The following is a 19,186-nucleotide window of genomic DNA, read 5'->3' as shown; positions in this document are numbered from 1 at the left end:
TAGGAATCTGGTGAATGCTATATGCCCTCTTCCCAGAGAAGTGTGCACACTTGAAAAATTGTGTGGATGATTCCAGGGAGTTCACAGGCCACCTGAAACCCATTCATCCCCCCAAAACTATGCATCCCTGGATCCCTGGAACTCATGCATGCTTTATTTTAGGATATATACAAATTAATGAGTTCACTAGAAATTAGAATGTAACTTAACTACAAAAAAGCATATTTTTAGCATTATCTTCACACTTTAAACCACCTGGAGGCACAACAAACTGAAGATAAAGCCAGACTGGAGTATTGCAGTTAATAGCGTGATGTTAGAACTAGAAGGAACCTTTTTTTGTTAATACAGCTTTTGACATATAGATATACGGCCAAGTGAATTGTACACTGTCTACTCTGGGTGGCTCTCAAACACTTGGGATCTGGTCATTTAGGTTTAGGAATGTGTTTGTGTGTATGACAGAGAGAGAGAGAGAGCATGTATGTGAGTGTGTGTTTTAAACAGCTCACAGAACTTAAATCCTAAAATATATATTTAAAGAAAATAAAGGATTTCATCTCCAAATTGATATTTTACATTTGTTTTATATATATGTATCTTTGTTCCTTTCAGCGTTATGGACACTAACATTTTAATGTTGCTGGTCCCTTTCCAGGGTGGACGAGCTTCATTTATACCATATCTGGAGATGTGTACATTGGTAAGTTATGGGTATGTCGCTTTGGGTTCAATTGCAATTTAAACCAGTGAAGGGAGAAAAGGTAGAATGAAACCATTACATGCAATTGATACTATGCCTCCTTGCCTCCCACACCAGTCCTCTCTAAATCTCAGCCCAGGGCAGGGTGTCTCTCACCTTCCAGAATGTTCAGTGAGTGAGGTGAATATGAACACCAGTCATGACACAGCCATTTCACTGGGGCATGTGTGCAGACGAGAGGTCCAGGCACAATTATGTGTGTTGACACCTCACTAAGAGGTTGGCAACCTCTATACTTACAAAGGGATAGAGCTACTATGGGCTCCCAAGGGAGCAGGACTACATCTGTCTCCCGGGAGGGGGAAGGAAGTGGATTTGCAGTTCCAGGTGCCTCTGAGATATCTGAGTTGGTTTTCTCCTATTCTAAGGGTTGTATAAGTGTTGCTTGATGAGCCTAGTCAAGAAGGAGTATTTGAGACCCAACCAACTATCATTTTATAGATGAGGAACCTGAAATCTAAAGGAAGTTATTGAATTTGCCAGGGTTACTCATTGGTCGACTTGAAAGCAGAACCAGGGGTTCCTCAGTGCTGCTCCCCATGTCCCACCACATACTCTATGTCCAGCGACAATGCACGGACCACACCATCTAACTTGTCCTTTCAAGTGTAAATCCCTTCACTAACCCAGCAGCAGAAGAAACAAGGGACAGAGGGATGGGAGAGAGGGCCTTGCAGAGCAGGCTGGCTCCTGCCTGCACCTACTCCCACCCTTCCCATCTCCCTAGAAGCAGCCATGGGTTGCAGGACATGGCTCTCTGTGGGACTGACAGAAAACAGCTGCAGCAGATGCTGTTAGTGCCCCGCCACACCCCTGGGGCCTTACCTGCTCAGTGCCCATTGACCAACTGCCAATTGCCAGTATCTGTGTTGCTTTGCCTGAAAGCTTTCTATGAAACCTGGGAAGGCTGCTCTGGCCCAATCAGGGTAATGTGAAAGTGCTGGAGAATGAACGTTCCAGAAGCTACCTGACCCCTCAGGTGGGATAACTCTAAGGCCTGCGTGAGAGGCCTTTCCCTAGAGTCCCCCCTGGGGTGAATCAAGCCCCCCACAGTGGAAGAGTGCTTGATGACACACCCTCCACTGTCTGCCTTCGCTGTCTATCGAACTCTCCTGACTTCTAGACTGTCGTTTTCTGGGATCACCTCTCAAATAAACTTCTTGCACAAGAATATGCATCTCCAGCTGTGCTTCTAGAAAAACCCGAAGTAAGAGAACCAATCTCCCGTTTCCCATTCCTCATCCCCACGGACAGTAGTGGGTGGTGTAGGAGAGGGTGGGGCATCCCAAGGTGCAGGCCAAGAATCCCCATTACTGAGACCCTCTGGGGTTGGATGCTCTCTACCCTGCTCCTGCAGAGATGCCAGTAGTGAACATTCTGGGCCTTAACATGGCCACCTCCTTGGGCTCTAGCCCAGAGCTAGAAGGCCACAACCAGAACTACTTAAACCATTCTTTACGTTCTCCAAAAGGGTGTTCAATTGCCTTAAATTATACTTCTGTAAAATAACAGTACTTTAAACTTATTCTTAATAGGGTGAAAATGGGCTCAGTTCCTCTTTCACTGAATAGCATTTCAATTATGGATCGGAGACAATATTCATTTATTTTAGCACTCGAGAAAGTGAAAAAAAATCTAGTCGTAGTATCATAAGTCCATGTGCACACACATTAAACTATGTGAACCATCTGGAATAGCTAAGGCATCATTTGTTTTTATGATCTTCTTAAAATCCTGAGAATCACATAGTACTTTATAAAAATAAAGAGAAAAGACATTTTTAGGGAGGTGGCACCCCTGATTTATGATTTCAAGAGCTACAAAATATAGGAAGCAAATGAATTCTACAATGGTAAGGATACCAGAAATGTTTGTGTAGAATGAGAAAAAGCAAACTTTCTGTGAAGGGCAAGATAGCAAATATTTTCATCTCTGCAGGCCATGCAGTCTCCATTGCAGCTACTCAGCCCTGTCTGTGTAGCACAAAAGCAGTCACAAGCAATGCGTAAACAAATGGAGTGGCTGTTTCAGTAAAACTTTCACGGTCACCGAAATGTGAATTTCATGTATTTTTCCTCTATCATGAAATACTGTTTTTTTCAACCATTTAAAAATTGAAAACTTCTTTTAGCCTGTGGGCTCTACAAAAGCTCACAGTTGGTTTTGGTTTAAATGACATTATAGAGGTGGAAGGGGAGAAAAGTTAACAAGTAATCTTCATAACCTGTTTTAATCAGTAGTTTCAGCCTTATTTCCTGACAGACCTTTAGTCCAAGAAGTTAATAAGTGAAAAGCTCTGCAATTCTTCGAGTAAGAATGACCTACACGTCCAACTTCTTTTTCTCAAGGTGAGGTAGGATTTTCCTGAGTCATTTCTACTCAGTGGCCTTGTCCCCCCTTGTGACCGTGGGCCACAAGTGCAAAGCATCTGGTGGTAGATAGGGTTGTGGTCTGTGGCCTTGGAGTGAAGTTGCAACTGTCCAGAGTAAACTGGACTGTGGAGAGAATCTAGCTCACAAAACTGGTCTCTTGGGACTCTGCTTTAACCAATAAGTGACTGGTCAAATGACCTCATTTGAATTTTTAAAAAAATAATTAATTTATTATTGTTATTATTTTTACATTCTAAGATGTTGTTGCAGAGAAGTTGGGTGGAGGGGGAGAAAGAAAGGGGGAGGAGGATAGGGTGGGAAGACAGGAAAGTGGGGAGGGGGACATGGTTGAGGCCTGTGGCACCCCCCTCATTCTGACAGAGGAGCCCAGGGGGCTTCTGGTGGTAGCTCAGTGGTAGCTGAATCTTGGCCACTTCCAGGCTGAAGCTGCTGAGCACACAGAGCAGGAGCTGGCAAAAGCCACAGCTGTGCCCTTCGGATGAAGTTGCTTGGAGGCAGCAGGGGAGAAGAAGGTCTTGGTGGCCCCCAGGCCAGCAAGACCACTAATAGGGTTCCCGAGGACCCACATAGGAGCCAGGAGCTAGAATAACTGAAGAAAAGGAGCAACTCAGAGGCCGATGAGTCATTGCAAAGGACCGGCTCATGGCCCATCCCATGGGAAGTGTTTGGAGTACGGGTGGTGGCTGGGGGAAAAATGGGGGACAGCAAGAACACCTGATCTACTCCCCCAGCCAGCGTAGGACCACTCAGAGGAGACTGGTCAGGAATATAGAATTGCATGGGGTGCAGTCTGATGAAAAGACTCAGGCCCAGACCAGAGTTTCTACACAGCCCAGGCACACCAGATTTCACTAGACCTGGAAGTACCTATAAAGTCAACCATTAAGACCTGAGCTGCACAAAAAGCCTTTTTGGGAATCAGCAACAGGCAGCAATTTAGCTCAAACCCGGAGCTCCAGTGCTGGTCCCCACAGGAAGTTCCCCCATTTTAGAAGTAAGCAAAGGACAACAAATTAGTTGCAGTGCAGAATTTAAGTGGTAGGAACAGCAAATAATCCAACACAGAACTGAAAGAAAAAACAAAGTACCCACAGCCAGAGAAAGACCAGAAGTCCCCTGGGCTACCAAGCCAGAAAGCAGGGAGGGCCGGGGACCTCAGCCATGCCCCCTGATGCATGCAAACAGCCCAGCAATGACCACCAATCCACTGCAGGAAGCACCCCGGGCTTTTCTGTGCCATGGTGTTGGGGGGCCGAGGGCCTCTGTCACAGCTCCCCGACATGTGCAACCAGCCCAGCGAAGACCACCAAGCCACTGCAGGAAGGGCCCCTGGGCTCTCGCGAGCTGGGGCTGTGGAGGACTGAGGGAGTCAGCCACACCCCCACAGCCAGCCCAGAGATGACCACAGAGCCAAAGCAAGAAGGGCCCTGGGTTCCTGAGCTGGGGTGGTGGGAGGTGAGGACTTTTGCCACATTCCCCTGACATCTGCACCCAGCCCAGCAATGACCAAGACACCACTGGAAGCCCTGTGATCTCCCCTGTGGGAATGAGGGGGGTGCCACAGGCTTCAACCCCCCCCTTTCTCCTTCCTCCCCCTTCCATCCCATTTCCTTCCCCTTTCCCCTCTCTCCCTCCCAACTGCTCCACAACATTATAGAATGTAAAAACATAATAATATTAATAAAAATAAATTTTAAAAAAGAATAAAATCTATAGAGAATCCCAAAAATGCTTTCTGACTTTACTGCCTTAATTTTATCTTGCTTATAAAACTAGGATGACACCAACCAACCACAGATGGCAGGAATTGATAGCAAGTAATTGTCTTTTTCCAAATGTCAGGCACCTCTGATCCATTTAAAAAGATGTTATAAATATGTATACCTAGTGTATCAAGCTGGCATAAATAGACTGCAATTTGGGTTGAGAAAATAATCTAGGGAGACCACATAAAATGAAAATTTAGGAAGGCTATTAAAATATTGACACAGGAAGTGCCTAAAAGATGGACATTGGTGGTTTTAATTTGACTACAGACACCCTGAAGAAAAGGAGTTAACAGAGCTAAAATAAGACGAGTGGAATTAGCACTTTCTTATTAAAATAAAGTATTTATTGGAGATTCATTTGATAGTATTCATTTTATGCTTTTCAGGGATCTTAATTTTTGATACGTTTGCTTTTTTCAGAAATGGCGAGCCTTCTAAGCTAACTCTTAAATTGTAGCTTTAAAAATTATGCAGCAGAGTGAGAGAGACAGACAGACAAACCTACCTTTGACAGCAGTCTTTTACTGAGACAAAAAATCCTTTGACTAGGTCTCAGCATATGATAAAAAGAAAAATCAAAAGAAATAAAAACTGCATGGTCAGAAAACCAATAGATCCCACAGATACTAGTGCTGAATCCCTTCATGCAGCCATGATGAAAATTACATCACACATTAATGCAGAAATCAAAAGAGTAGAAGAGTTTATGTCCTATATCCTTGAAGCATGCTACAGTTTCTCAGCTTTGAATACCAGTCTTATAGAAGGACCAATATCAAGTATAATGTTGGAGCTGGAAAGTTTTTATCACCTAGTGACATTGTAGCCATCATAATGTCGTAGCACAACACATTACTCACGTAGGAACAGTAGGCTATGTCACATAGTCTAGGTATGCAGCAGGCTGTACCATCTAGGTTTGTGTAAGTACTCTCCGTGATGTTTGCACAGTGACATATTTCTCAGAACATGACCCCATCGTTAAGGAACACATGCCTATATCTTGCCCTTTTGTTACTGTTTAGGGAATAAAAATTGCAATTAAATTGTTTTCAGTTAAATTTTCCTTGACTGCATTATTAGATTTAACATTGTTGGCAAAGATTCCCAATGGAAACTATTTATTATCTGATTTGGCTCTATTTATAATTGAAAGTAGCCAGCAACAATAAGATATATTTTCTTTGAGACTTATTTTAGGTTCAGGAGATAACCAGATGGATGAAATATCATAGAAATGACCTGGAAATGAAGATGGAATCAGTCTTTGCTTTCTGTGACCCTGTTTTAAACATTTCCTATAATAATACAGAAGCTAAGTTACACTTATAATTGTTATTAACCTGGAAACCTAAAGGTTTACCTTAGGGTGGAGCTTTTCAAATGGTGTCTTCAGTATCAACACAGCGATTGCAAGGAGAATGGGCAGAAATTGCATCCCAGATAAAGTTAGGATTAGAGCTCTTTGGACAAGCTGAACTCTTTGTTTCTAAATTAAGATTTCCTCATAGACCAATGAACACTGCAGTCAAGCAAGCTGCTCTGATAGGGAATTCAGAGAAATACCAATTCAGCATTATTTTTAAACACTGTCCCTTGTTAGCTCACTCCATTAAAAAGTAGTGAAGGGGGTTATAAACTGTTTTGGTCTGTATCATGAAACATCCTACATGACAAAATTAGGGTCAGTTGTGGATCACGTGGGTATGTGTGAATTAGTTGAAGATAAAGACATTCATTGTTCACAGGGGATCTCCGTAAAGCACACTTAATAAAACGTTGCTCCATATCACAGTTAAAAATATTACCCCACTCTGTATGAGATTCTTCAACTCCCAGATCTCTCTTTTATTGCCAAACCCCTGCATAAGTGGAAAAGCAATGAAGTTCTGTCATTCACTTCCATGACATTTGTTGACCTGAATCTTGCAGGAGCTGGTTGTGCACCTCTTCTCTGACATCACATTGGTACCTTGAAATTGGCCACAGTGGGAGTGTTTACACCGTGGAATTGGCACACACTACAAATCAGATCACCCCCCATACCCAAACACCAGTTGTTAAACACTTACCTGCATAACACTGCCTCTGGGATATAGATTCTTGATCTTTTTTGGGCTGTGGATCCTTATGATATCTGCCAGTGCCCCCTCCTCCCAAATAATGTTTTTAAATTCAGTGCAGTTATTAAAATGTTAAAATAAGAAGTTTATGATATGGTTATATGTGTGCTTCCCTAATGACATTTGAAATAACATGATCTGGCAGCACGTCTACTCTAAATTCTAAGCAATGATTAACATCAACTATATTTTGAGATATCTCCAACACTGCAGTGTGATTTTAAAGCATCTGTGATTTCTATTGGAGACAAAGGCATTGATATCCAACTAATAATACTGTGGTTTGTTGGCTACATTCACGATTGAAGGAAAAGATACATTTCAATTAGGTGTTAGTGAAAATATGCATGTAATTTATCTTCCATCCAAGTCCACACATGCCCTAAAATTCTATCCACAGACCCCTTGGAAGCACATTGATTCCAGGTTAAGAACTCCTGCTCTAATAGAATCCTATTTCATGTTTGCAAGCATCAGAATGAACCCTGCTGCCTCATATAGGTTATTTCCAAAGTGGAGGTAAGAAGGACTTCTCTAGAAAATATAGTTATGCTTGGACTCCCCTATGCCCCAAATTTACAAATTATGTTTCTGTTTCTATAATAATTACTCAGGCTGTTTTCATTTAAATAAGCACTTCCTTATTGGTTATTCGGCTTTACCTCATGAAGAGCTAGGGCTCGGTCTCACAGATCCCTCGAGCCCGTTGTCCAGACTGGGTCACAAACCCTCCACATGCAGGTCTATGAATTAGGTAATAGGAAAAGGTCCTTGGAGCCATGGGTGAAGAAATAATGGGCTTTATTCAGAGCTAGATGCGGTCAACCTAATACGTCTTCCTGGAGCGTCCTCTAGAAGCTTCGCGCATCTGCGCCATTAATCCTTTATACTCAAGTCCATAATCCAAAAAAAAAAAAAAAAAAAAAAAACACGGGTGCACATGCGCAATCACGTTGGACAATAACAAGGAACACCCTTGCGCACGCGCATACCCACCTCAGATGCTCGGCAAGACTCCAAACATCCGAGGGGCCCTGACCATTTTCCTTATATTTTCCCAATAACCCCCAACATGTCAGGTGAATGCCCTTATTTATAACCCAAAATGTCATGCAGGTGTATTCCCTTAGACATCTTTTTGGGCTGCTCACCACCGAATTTGGAATCTTATATGTTTGGTTTTTACCCAACTGAAAGACCCAGCCCAAATCTCCCCCTTTCCGGCCTCCTGTGGCTGTTCTAGTCGACTTTGGCCTGTCCATTCTCCAGCCTCCTCTTGCAGAGCTGCTGTTGGAATCTTCAGGTCACTACAGTCTTCTGCTCCTGGTGAGAATCACAGTAGGCTCTTCTCTCTCCCACTGTTGCTAAATCCTTTAGATTCTTTCTCAACTCTACCTCTCAAATCCATCTCTTTCTGTTTCCATTCCACCAGTTCAGACTGTAATTCATTTCTACTTGGACTGTTACACCAAACTCCTAACAAGTCACCCTCACTTCAGTCTTGCCCCCTTTCAATTTATTCTGTGCTCTGCTCCCAGAGTTATTTCTCAAACACACATCTGACCATTTCCCTCCCACCCCACCCCCCCACACACATACACCCTCTTCAAGAGCTCTCAATTTTATATGGATAAGCATGACTTTCAAGTCTTTCCTTGATCCAAAGACTGCCTATCCTTCCACTATTCTTCCCAGAAAAATGTTCCAGGAATGGTAGAAGGTTCACCATTCCCCCAGAAATGCCCACACACTAACTTTGCATGATCTGTCCTCTTGTCTAGAATGCCCTTCTTCCCAGCTTTGTCTCTTGTAGGTCTATCTAATCTTGCAGAGCTCCAATTGAGTCTTATCTCCTCCACAACTAATCCCTGGGGCCTCTAGACCTGGATGAGCCCCTACGGCCCCTGTTCTCTTATTAAACTTTGTTTATTAATTTATTGTTGCCTTGAAGAGACAATTTCATTTGCATTATTTCATCTGTGAGTCTCAGTATATAGAAGGAATGGAAACATCCATCCTGAAGACCTCTCCACAACATCTAGAACAGGGCCTTGTTCATAATTCATTAGCTATTGCTTAATAGCTATCCAGCTTACTTATTTTTCAGTTGAATTATTCTCTGATTATTTTGTGCATATATGTTTAATTTGCCAGGATGGGATTTTCAATTATTGGTATGCAAGGAATCTGCTTTGTACACCTTTGTATTTCCCCATAGTACTAGGCAATTGTAGGAGCTCGATAAATACGAGGGTACTTCAAAAAGTTGGTGGAAAAATAGAACTAAAAGATAATATAAATCTTTCCATGAGTTTTTTGAAGTATCCTCATATTTGTTGAAATGAATTAATGATGACATTAATTTCCCTAAGTATACTTAATTCTTATAACATTTATAATTTACCCAAGGAAACATTCTTATGAGCACATCATGACAAGGACTTTGCTTATCTATTGAACTATTCGGGCCTGACATTAAAAGTGTAAATGAGAACATAATACAGGATGCACCTCCCTGTACCTTTCTACACTGAAAACCAACCAGCTTCAGACTTTGATAATAGCAAATACAATTAACCAAGAGATTTAAGGAGATTTTCCTAAACCTGTTATTTCTGAAATTGAAATTAATGTTATATGGTTAGAGCTTGGTGCTGATAACACCAAGGTCCAGAGTTCGATCCTCCCAAAAAACCCAAAATTAATATTATGGTGCTATGTAGTTAACCAAATATGGAACCATATGATAAATGTACTGTATTAGTATTAAAGTCAGTGGGTCATCTTTTTTGCAGGGCCTGATGATGCACAGCAAAAAATAGAACCTCATCACACAGCAGTGCTCGGTGAAGGTGACAGTGTCCAGGTGGAGAACAAGGTAAGTATTAAAAATTTTTAATTTTCTCAACTTGCGCTTTCTACTAGTTTCCAGGAAAATGCCTAAATCTCCCATATTGCTGCACATTCTCTCTCTCCCTTGAGAAAGAAATTATACCACAAGCTTATCAACCCCTTCCATTAACTTCTATTGGTTTATTTTAAAGTTTTAACTATATTGATTGCTCACCTTCAGGAATCATCTAAAGTCCCTAGAAATTTGAATCTGGAGGCAACACATCCTCATTGTCGCTTAATTTTCTTTCTTTATAGAATTGATTTATTTTGTTTTTAGCATGAGTGAAAGTGGATCAGCCCTCTAGAAGTATAAGTATAAATCTGCATGCATAGTCATAGAGCCCTTTGCAAGTAATCCCCATTTTGAACTGAGAGGAGTATATAATGTGTTTCATAGTCCATTTGTGATGAATCCCTGCTTTTTAAGTAAAGTTTCTGATATTTTAGGAGTCTTGGCAGGTTTTTTTTTTTCCAGGTTTGCAAGTTTTTTTCTCATGTCTGTTTCATTCCCCTGGGTAATTCACTTACCATCTTGTGGGTCTATTGAGCCAGTCTGACTGCTTTGTGTCATTCTAACAAAGAGGACTAAGGAGACAATTGTGCAAAAGCTCCTGAAAAGATGAATTTTGAAAAGCAGGAATGAAAACTATTTCAGTGTGCAGGTGACTGATGGAGAGGCAGCCTGACTGACTCTGTTATTATAGAACGCAGTGGATTTGAGGAATTATTATATTTTAGCCTACTTTCCTGGCAGCTCACCTGCCAAAGGAAAAACCTCGTAAGCACCAGAAAAAATGCATATCTCAAGGTCTGTGCGCTCTAATGTTAGGTTGAACCGTATGAAACTGCCACTTTTGACCTACAAAATGGCAATTTCATGTATTTCATCCCAATACAGGAAAGAGGCATGAAAGCTACACATAGGCCAAAACCTACTGATATCAGATTAGTTCGTTACATTATATGGCTTAACTTGGCAGACTTCAGTTCTTCTGCACGTTGCACATACTAAGGATTTGGAAGCTGCAATGGAACACCAGAAGAAGTGATGAAGGGAGCCAGGACAGGGGTAGCCAGGATAGAAAAGAGTCGGCCGAAACCCTCCATCCCTGGGCAAGCCACGCTCCTGGCTCCACGGGCAGCAATTCTGTAACTGTTGCTGTGTGTGAGCATAGCCTGAGCCATCAAAGCCTTATAAAGATTTCTACAAAAAATTTATATGTAAAAAAATTTAAAGGGGGCATGTGTCACTTATATCCACAGGACAGTAGAAAGTCCCCCTTAGATGACAATAGAAAAGAGATTGTCAAGGTTCGAAGCTTGGCTTTGCCACTAATTAGCTATGTGACTTTGGACATGTTTCTAAACTTCTCTGAGCTTCAGTTTCTTTGTCTGCAAAATTGAAGTAATGACACCAACTGCATGAGATTGTTGGAAAGAATATTTGATATTATGTAAGTTAAGGGTCTACTCCAGAGCTAGCACGAGAGTCAGTAAATTATGTCCAAATAGACCAAAAATAGGCCAAATTCAAACCTGCTTTAATAAATAAAGTTTTATTGGACCACAGCCATACCCATTCATTTATGCGTTGTCTGTGGATTCTTTCACACCATTCTTTCAGACTTGAGAATTTGTGACAGAGACTAGATGACCTTCAAAGTCTTTACAGAAAAAGTTTGCCAGTCCCTGGTCTAGTACATTGTAGGTGCCCAATGATGGTAGCTGGAAAGTTTACTATCCAAACACCTAATTTAACAGATAGTCATATCACACACATTACCTAATGAGGATTCATACCTTAGGCCCGAAGGCTTAGGGGACATAACAGTTGCTACAGGTAGAAAAAGGCCCTAAGGGAAGCTCCAGTTGCACAATCGGTTAGCACAAAGTACTTATAAGAAAAAGGCCCTAAAGGACCCTGCCTCACTCAGGCTCCAAGCCAGGGTTATCCTTGCTTAGAACTAGCCTAAGCTTGAGAATTCGATAAAGAAGGAAGACGTGACTTTCTAGTGCTACCTTAATCTCATTTGCACTAAATTGTGGTCAAGAATGAGGAGCTGATTTGCTCCCCGGTTTTCTTTTGGCTCTGTTCTTCTTCACTACTCATTTCTGTGTCCTCCATGTCACATCCATCTTCATGGTTGACGAGCAGTATTGGCAGTTTCTTCTAGGGTGGCCAATCTGCAGGGCAGGAGAGGAGGGCTAGGAAGGCATGACATAGAGGATCACACCTTCTCTCTGGCCCAGGTTTCCCTGCTCCATCCTAGCATTTATTTGACCCATCTCAGGCCAGCACATGCCGGCCTGCAGGGACCCCTGACTTCCTCACTCAGAGGGTGCATTGCCTTCTGTGACCATTATTCGTAAGTCTGAAATAGTGGATGACAACTGCAGGGGGGCTTGGTTTATGCTAGGTTCAAGAGTCTTTATGCTAGACCCTTTGACTTCTTGCAGAAAGCCCAAACCACAACAATGGTTTCAAAATGGATTTAACTCTTTCAGAGTTCTTAGAGATTGGAATCAACCCCAGGTTATTCTGGACATTTAAATGTAACATTTGATTAAAATAAACATTGAAAGACAGGAATAAAGCAAAACACCCTATTAAAGCTAGAGACAACTTTTTTGCCTATTTATATGTAAAATTTTATGATGAAATAAACCGCTATTTTTTAAAAAACTGATAACAGTTTATTGTTTTATCTTTCTATTGCCCAAGAAATGTAAACAATGAAGTCTAATAGGAATAATTACATGCTAAAACTCAGATTCTTTCTGGTAAGTTTTTCAGGTAATATATCAGTATAAAGAATGTTATTGAAGCAAAAGCATGCCCTTAGGTTTACTGCTATCTCAAGTTTTATATTTATAACCAGTCAAACAAACCAGATAGATACTCATAGTTTAGAAGTTACCATCAAGTTAAATGAATCATAGAACTTTCATCTGGGCTTTCAATCGTTTCTTGTTAATATCAGTGGAACTCAAGACATATCTTAGCAATAATACTTATGGAATATCAAGAGCAATTTTAAAAAGTAAATTATTAAGTAAACCTAGAAGGGTCTAACTCTGTACCAGGAATACTGAGAAGGTGCACCAAAGTAAAAGACATGGTCTGGGCCCAAAACATCATAAATTTTAGTTGGGGTAATTAAACATGCTCTGGTACCTTTGTATGTTTGTTTTTGGGTTTTTTTTGTTTGTTTGTTTGTTTTATCAAATCCCATAAAAGCATTGACTTAGAGCCACACAAAGACTCATGTCTTGAGCAGGTCTTTCGTTCTATTTGCTTTTGCTGATTTTCATCATTTCACACCCTAGATAAGCTCACCACAGACAAGGATTTTTCAAGATGACAGCAACTGGGACTTTCAACCACATCAGTACGCTGCTGAATATCCAGAAAGATGATCAGATTTCACCCAAGGAGGCTAGTTAAAGAAAGAAAAAATGGCCCATTTAAAAAAAGAAAAAGACATGAAACAGATTTGCTTTAGATTAGAGGAGAAGGGGCCACTCAAAGGTTAAATTTGTGGAAAAGTCATTAAAAGAAGGTTGAACCATCCTCCATACTTCTGAAATGGTAGAAACCAAACTCCTCAGTTCCCAGCAGTTTAATAATTTCTCATTTTATTTGAGTAATATCAAAAAGAGCAAGGCTTTTATTTTTAAAACTTTATCATTCCAAAATGTGTAATCTACAGGGCATGCTTGTCACTCTCTGGATTCAGAAACTTTCATCTTGAGGCATCAGCACATCTCCTCTTTTCTCTTAACCCCTAATCTTTCCTCTCCTACTTCCTCACCCTACAACTCAACTTCTGTCTCCCTGCCCCTGACAAAAAAACCAACATCTCAGAACACTATTAAGTGACATTCTCTTTCAGATCAACTTATAAGTGATGTAGTACCAATGATTGGAACTATTTTTCTGAGATACTTTTCTTTCAAATGCCTCTTGTATCACACTAAAATTTCACCACTCCTAAACCCTTAGGGAATCTCTTGTGGTAACTGAGGTTTTTTCTTTGTCAAATTTTTAGTCACTTAAATATCACATAGGGAAAAAAAATTTAAATAGAAACCTCCCCCTTTCCTATGGGCTTAGATTATATTATGCATAATTTAATTTACTCATAACTTTGGGTCATCAGCATGTATATTAATCATTGTCCTGAGCTATAAAATGTGATGATATCTTCAAGGCTTGCTTGCTCCTACACTAAGTGGTCCTAGACTAATTTTTAAGCTCTTCTGCCTCTTTTTCATAGTTGTTTTTTCATTTCCATCATGGATATTAAGCTGACAGTTTTCTTGTGGTGTTATACAGTAGTGCTTTCCTGTCTTCCAGCTTTAAATCTCTTACAGATTGATAACCACAAAGCCTAATTGTTAGAATTATGTATAAAGCAAGAGTAAGCAGGGATCAAGTGAGGGTCTATGATAAAAGTGGAGGAGTAGTATTTAGTATATGGGCTTTATGACACCTGGGTTTAAAATCTGAATTAGCAGAAACATTTTTAGGGTTACTCTTTGATTTTCAGCTGGGCTCACGTTTGCATGTTTTGACAGCTAGTTGGGTTATAGCTAGATAAAGTGTTGATGCATAAATAAAATAGGCCTGGGAATGGTTAAACAGAGATATTTTTTAAATGTGAGGAAGTGATTAAAGCATCGACTGAGTGTATAAAGTGACACCAGCCCTGGGATTGTAAGGGAGTAAATTAAGTCTTTGGAAGAAACCATTCTACCCTACTTTCCCATTTTTTTTTTTTTTCTTTTAGTTGAAGGTAGGGGAGAAACAAATTTCAGTCCTGTAAAATATGGCAGTTTTTATTAAATACATGGAAGATTAAGTAATTAATTATTAATTTTTATTGAATCTAGTAATAAATATTCTGGGGCTAGTAACATTGGAATGATTTCTAATTAAAGAGCTTCGTATTAGAAGTATTAAATATATGATATAGTAAGATATAATATACCTTGTCATATATTTAGAAATATGCTATATTATTAGGATATTGGTGAAGTTTTCAAAATTTTGACTGTTCCCTTCTAAAGTGCATGATCATTTTGGCTTTATATATTGACTTCTCCTAAATTAGACAAACCTAAGAGAAGCCTCAAAAGATACACATAGTGTCCAGCTGTCTGTTAGCGAGTAACGAAATTGTGGCTTAAATCAGCAATGATTTATTTCTCACAAGTGCGGTGGAGAGTTTTTCTGATGGTGTTTTGGGTTGCTCGTGTGGTTAGCAGGCTGGGAGCCGGGCTCAGCTGGAGCTGTTGTTTTGGGGTGTCTCAGAGGGAATATTTACATATGGGAGGAGCTGTGGAAATAAAGTAGCAAAGCTGTAGTTGGAGAATCAGAGAAGTCACCAACCACTTCATCTGAAATGCAGACACATCTACTCACTAATGTGAGGCCACCAAAAGGAAACAGACGGAGGGGTCTAGCGCAGAAATCTGCAGTTCTGCAGCCCCGTGTCTGGGGATGGATCTAGGGCTGCTTTTGGTCAGCAGGTTTAGCAGTCAGGAAGAAGAGCTGGATAGGGCATGGAGGAGAATGAGGACCAGCTGGAACCTACCAGCACCTCTGACCTTTTTGTCCTGTCTTTCCCTGCACCACAACTAACCACCACGTCGTCCCAGCTTACCTAAGTTGTCAGAGCACAAAGCACCACACACAGCTAAGTATGTGTGTAATTCACCTCTGACAGAACTACAGTTCTCCTTAATTCCAAATCACAGCATCAATTTCTAATAAGTAAATTTATTGAAAAGTTTATATATGTGATATATGTATAATTTTAATAACGATAGGACTCTTACAGTTATAACATGTTAATTACTTAAAGTATTTAAATAATTTAATATAATGAAATGATCTAATGATTGTTAAACCTGAAATGCATTCAAGTATAAAACGATTACCCAAACACAAACTTTAAAAAATATATATTTTATATTTCTTTTTAACTTTTAAAATTATTGTAGCAAATTTTTAAATATACAGAAAAGATAAAGAAGAAATAAAATTCTCCTTAATTCTTATTACTCAGAAATAACCAGTGTTAACATTTTGGTATGTTTCTCCCTTAACTTCTCAATATGTGATTTTTCGATTTCCCTAAAAGTGAAAATCATACTATATACCATTTTGTGATATTTAAAAAAATTATCATATATTATTGACATTTTATTCCACACTTAAATATTTGTTGAGAAAGTGAATTTTAAAGGCCATCTGATATTTCATCTTATAAACATATCATAATTATTTAATCAATGCCTCATTATTAAAGAACTGTTTCCAGTTTTTCCTTTGATAAATAGTGTTACAATAAACTGTGTGAAATTGATTATTCCCCTACTCTATAATTCTGAAACAGGCGTTACTGGATCAGAAGACATCAGCAATATTGGGAGTTTGAATCATGTTGTCAAATTACTCTCTAGAAGGATTACTGCACTAATTTAAAATCTCCCAAATGATATATGAAAGTGTATCTTTCCCTACATCCACACTAGCACTGCATATTATCATTAATTTTTTTTCAGTTTCAGTAAAAAAAAATCTAATCCTTAATTCTAAACAAAATCTGTTAGAGACTTTAATATAACAAGATCCTTTGGAAGAGAAATTTGCCTGAGCAGGTGTCCCTTGGATGCTCTTTTTATAAGGTTTCATTTAGTGCAATATTTCTGGGGCATATTTTACATTAATAGTAATAAATGTCAAAAGTAATATAATCTTAATTTTGGATTTGCATAAGTAGTCTTCATTTTGAAAAACTATACTGTTAGTGGGAAATCATAAGCCCTTTAATAAGCCAATTCAATCACATTTGTCTTGAAGATGTTTCCAGTTTTAAAAAATCTTAATTTAAACTCTCCTTCTTTAATTTGAGAATGTCAATATTATGGTGCCCTGGACTTATTCTTGAGTTCTCATTGCTACTAACATTTAAGGAATAAACATTTTCATATTAAGTGTTGCACAGAAAATATTTTTGGAACTTGTATTCAGAATTAGGAACATCGTCCATTTGGCCAGCATCTCAACTTCAAATTATTCCCAATTTGACGTTCAAAAATAAGCATGTTTATTGTTTGACACTTTCTTTGTTACCTTTAGGATCCCAAGAGAAGCCATTTTGTCTTAATTGCTGGGGAGCCATTAAGAGAACCAGTTGTCCAACATGGTAAGCCCAAAATGATGATAATTTTCTTGGTTGATTTTCTCTTACTTTGAAAGTAATGTACATGTATAGTATTATTGGGAAGAATAGCTGGATTTTTGTCCTGTCTTCCCATCTACAAATCTGAGAATTTTGTTTAATTTCTCCATTGTCAGAGGAAAATATATACCTGGCTTCTCTGTTTGGAATCGATTGTAGTAGCGGAGTTGGGATTCAAACCCTGGTCTCCTGACCCCATGTCTTGTGCTCTCACTATACCAACGGCCTACATAACTAGAGATTAAACTCACATCATTTTTATTACAGGAGAGGGAGATTAAAGGTTTAATTAGAGAAGAGATGAAAAGTGTAGTTTGAAAGAGGATTTATTCATGAAGAGGATTTATCCTTTGAAGAGGATTTATGAGATTATTCATAACTATCAAATAATTTTCTGGTTTGTAACCCTTGTAATTGATCGATGAAAACAACCTTCTGAATTCAGTTTACTTCTTCTTGAGGGTTTGAGGGGATGAACTTCCTCACCGTGGCTTTGGAGGGTTCCAGTTTCCAATGCTCCCCTGTATACCAAAGTCTTGTTTCTCAAAGTGTGGTCCATGGACCAGCAGCATCAGCATCACTTGGGAGATAGGTAGAAATGCAGAATCTCAGGTCCCACTCCAGACTTCTTGAATCAGAAAGTGCATTTTAAAAAGATTCCCAAGTGATTCATGTGCACATTATAAATTAAGAAACATGGCAGAATACCCAGAAAAGCATCAAAATGGAAGCCCAGACGTGCATTGTTGTTATAGAAAAATAGAGTGGGGGAGTGACTCCACATCATCAAAATTATGATGTGCAGGGAATCCGTCCTTGGCTTGGTACCTGCTCTCATTTTCTGAGTTCCATTTTCCTTTCCTCTGTGTATTCTTTTAAAAGTTGCCTTCTCCAAGTCACCCTCTTATAATTATTATTTATTCTGCATACAAGGGCTTTCTCATTGTACCTGATATAGCCTAAACCTCCATCTCCAGATGAAGTTTATCTCATGAGCCCCAAATCCATATTTCCATCAGTGTACCAAAGACCTCTGTGGGAAGCCATTTTATTGTCTATAGCGCCTCCGGGTCAAAATATCTAGAACGCTAGAACTGAACTCCTTGCTTTACCCACAACCTCCTATGTCCTGTATCTCAATCACCCTTAACAGTTCCACCATCGACTCAGCCTTTCAGGCCAGACACCTTCTCTACCCTGATGCTAAAGTTCTTCTCTAAAAACTACAAATCAGATCATGTTACTCCCTTCTAACCCTTCAGTGCTTCCTGCTCACCTGCAGAATTATGTCCAAATTCCTTCCATAGATGACATCCAAAGCCTGGAGGGTCTGGCCACTTCCTATGCACCAGATCCCCAATTCTTCCCCCGCTCTCTCCAGCACTGTGCTCCTATCCTCAATTCTGCCAGCATGCTAATCCTGAAAATGCTTTCCTCCATGTACAATTGTTCCAACATCACCCGCTCTGTGAATCCTTGCCTAGATCCCTTCTCCTCCCCTTTCTGTCCTGATTCTATAGTTTTACATGTTTTTATCATTCCATGTATCACACTGTTTTGTAATCATTTGTTTTCATATCTGTCTGTGTCATAGATTTGAGGTCCTTGGGGGAAGAAGTATGTTATTAATTTGTCTTTCATCTTTAAGTCTCTAGCTGCTAGCACAATGTCTTTCATTTAATAGGCACTCAGTAAATACTTAATTGATAGATAATTGAATGTATGAATGAAGTTAGATGCTTCCTGCCAGAACTTCCCTTCCTGCTTGGCATTCTGTTCACCACAACTTCCCTGAAGGCCTCAACATCATCGAGGCTTTTACATTATCCTGTGTCTTCCTTCTGAAGTTTTAAATTATAGTGATCACCAAATCTGTGTTGATATGCTAAACAATTGTTAAGAAGTTTAAGTATGTTATTCCCTCTAAGTAATACCATTATACATTGATCAGGGTCTCCCAGAGAATGCCCCTTAGAGGAGGGAGCTCCGTAAA

At 39.7% G+C, this 19,186-nt stretch overlaps 1 protein-coding gene across 3 annotated transcripts in view; it reads left to right on the top strand.

The window, feature by feature from the left end:
• The window catches only part of PIR (pirin), a 99,449-nt gene that overhangs the window by 78,921 nt on the left and 1,342 nt on the right, over nucleotides 1–19,186 (top strand). For all 3 annotated transcript variants that reach the window (XM_063083800.1, XM_063083799.1, XM_063083801.1), the window contains 3 exons: nucleotides 659–703; nucleotides 9,844–9,926; nucleotides 17,091–17,157. In XM_063083800.1, coding sequence (XP_062939870.1) covers nucleotides 659–703; nucleotides 9,844–9,926; nucleotides 17,091–17,157 — 195 coding nt within the window. The remainder of the gene's footprint in view (nucleotides 1–658; nucleotides 704–9,843; nucleotides 9,927–17,090; nucleotides 17,158–19,186) is intronic.

The sequence above is a fragment of the Cynocephalus volans genome, chromosome X, assembly GCF_027409185.1.
Source record: "Cynocephalus volans isolate mCynVol1 chromosome X, mCynVol1.pri, whole genome shotgun sequence".
In the NCBI taxonomy this organism is placed as follows: Eukaryota; Metazoa; Chordata; class Mammalia; order Dermoptera; family Cynocephalidae; genus Cynocephalus; species Cynocephalus volans.
The sequence above is the reverse complement of the archived record's forward strand: the minus strand, read 5'-3'. Positions and strand labels throughout refer to the sequence as shown.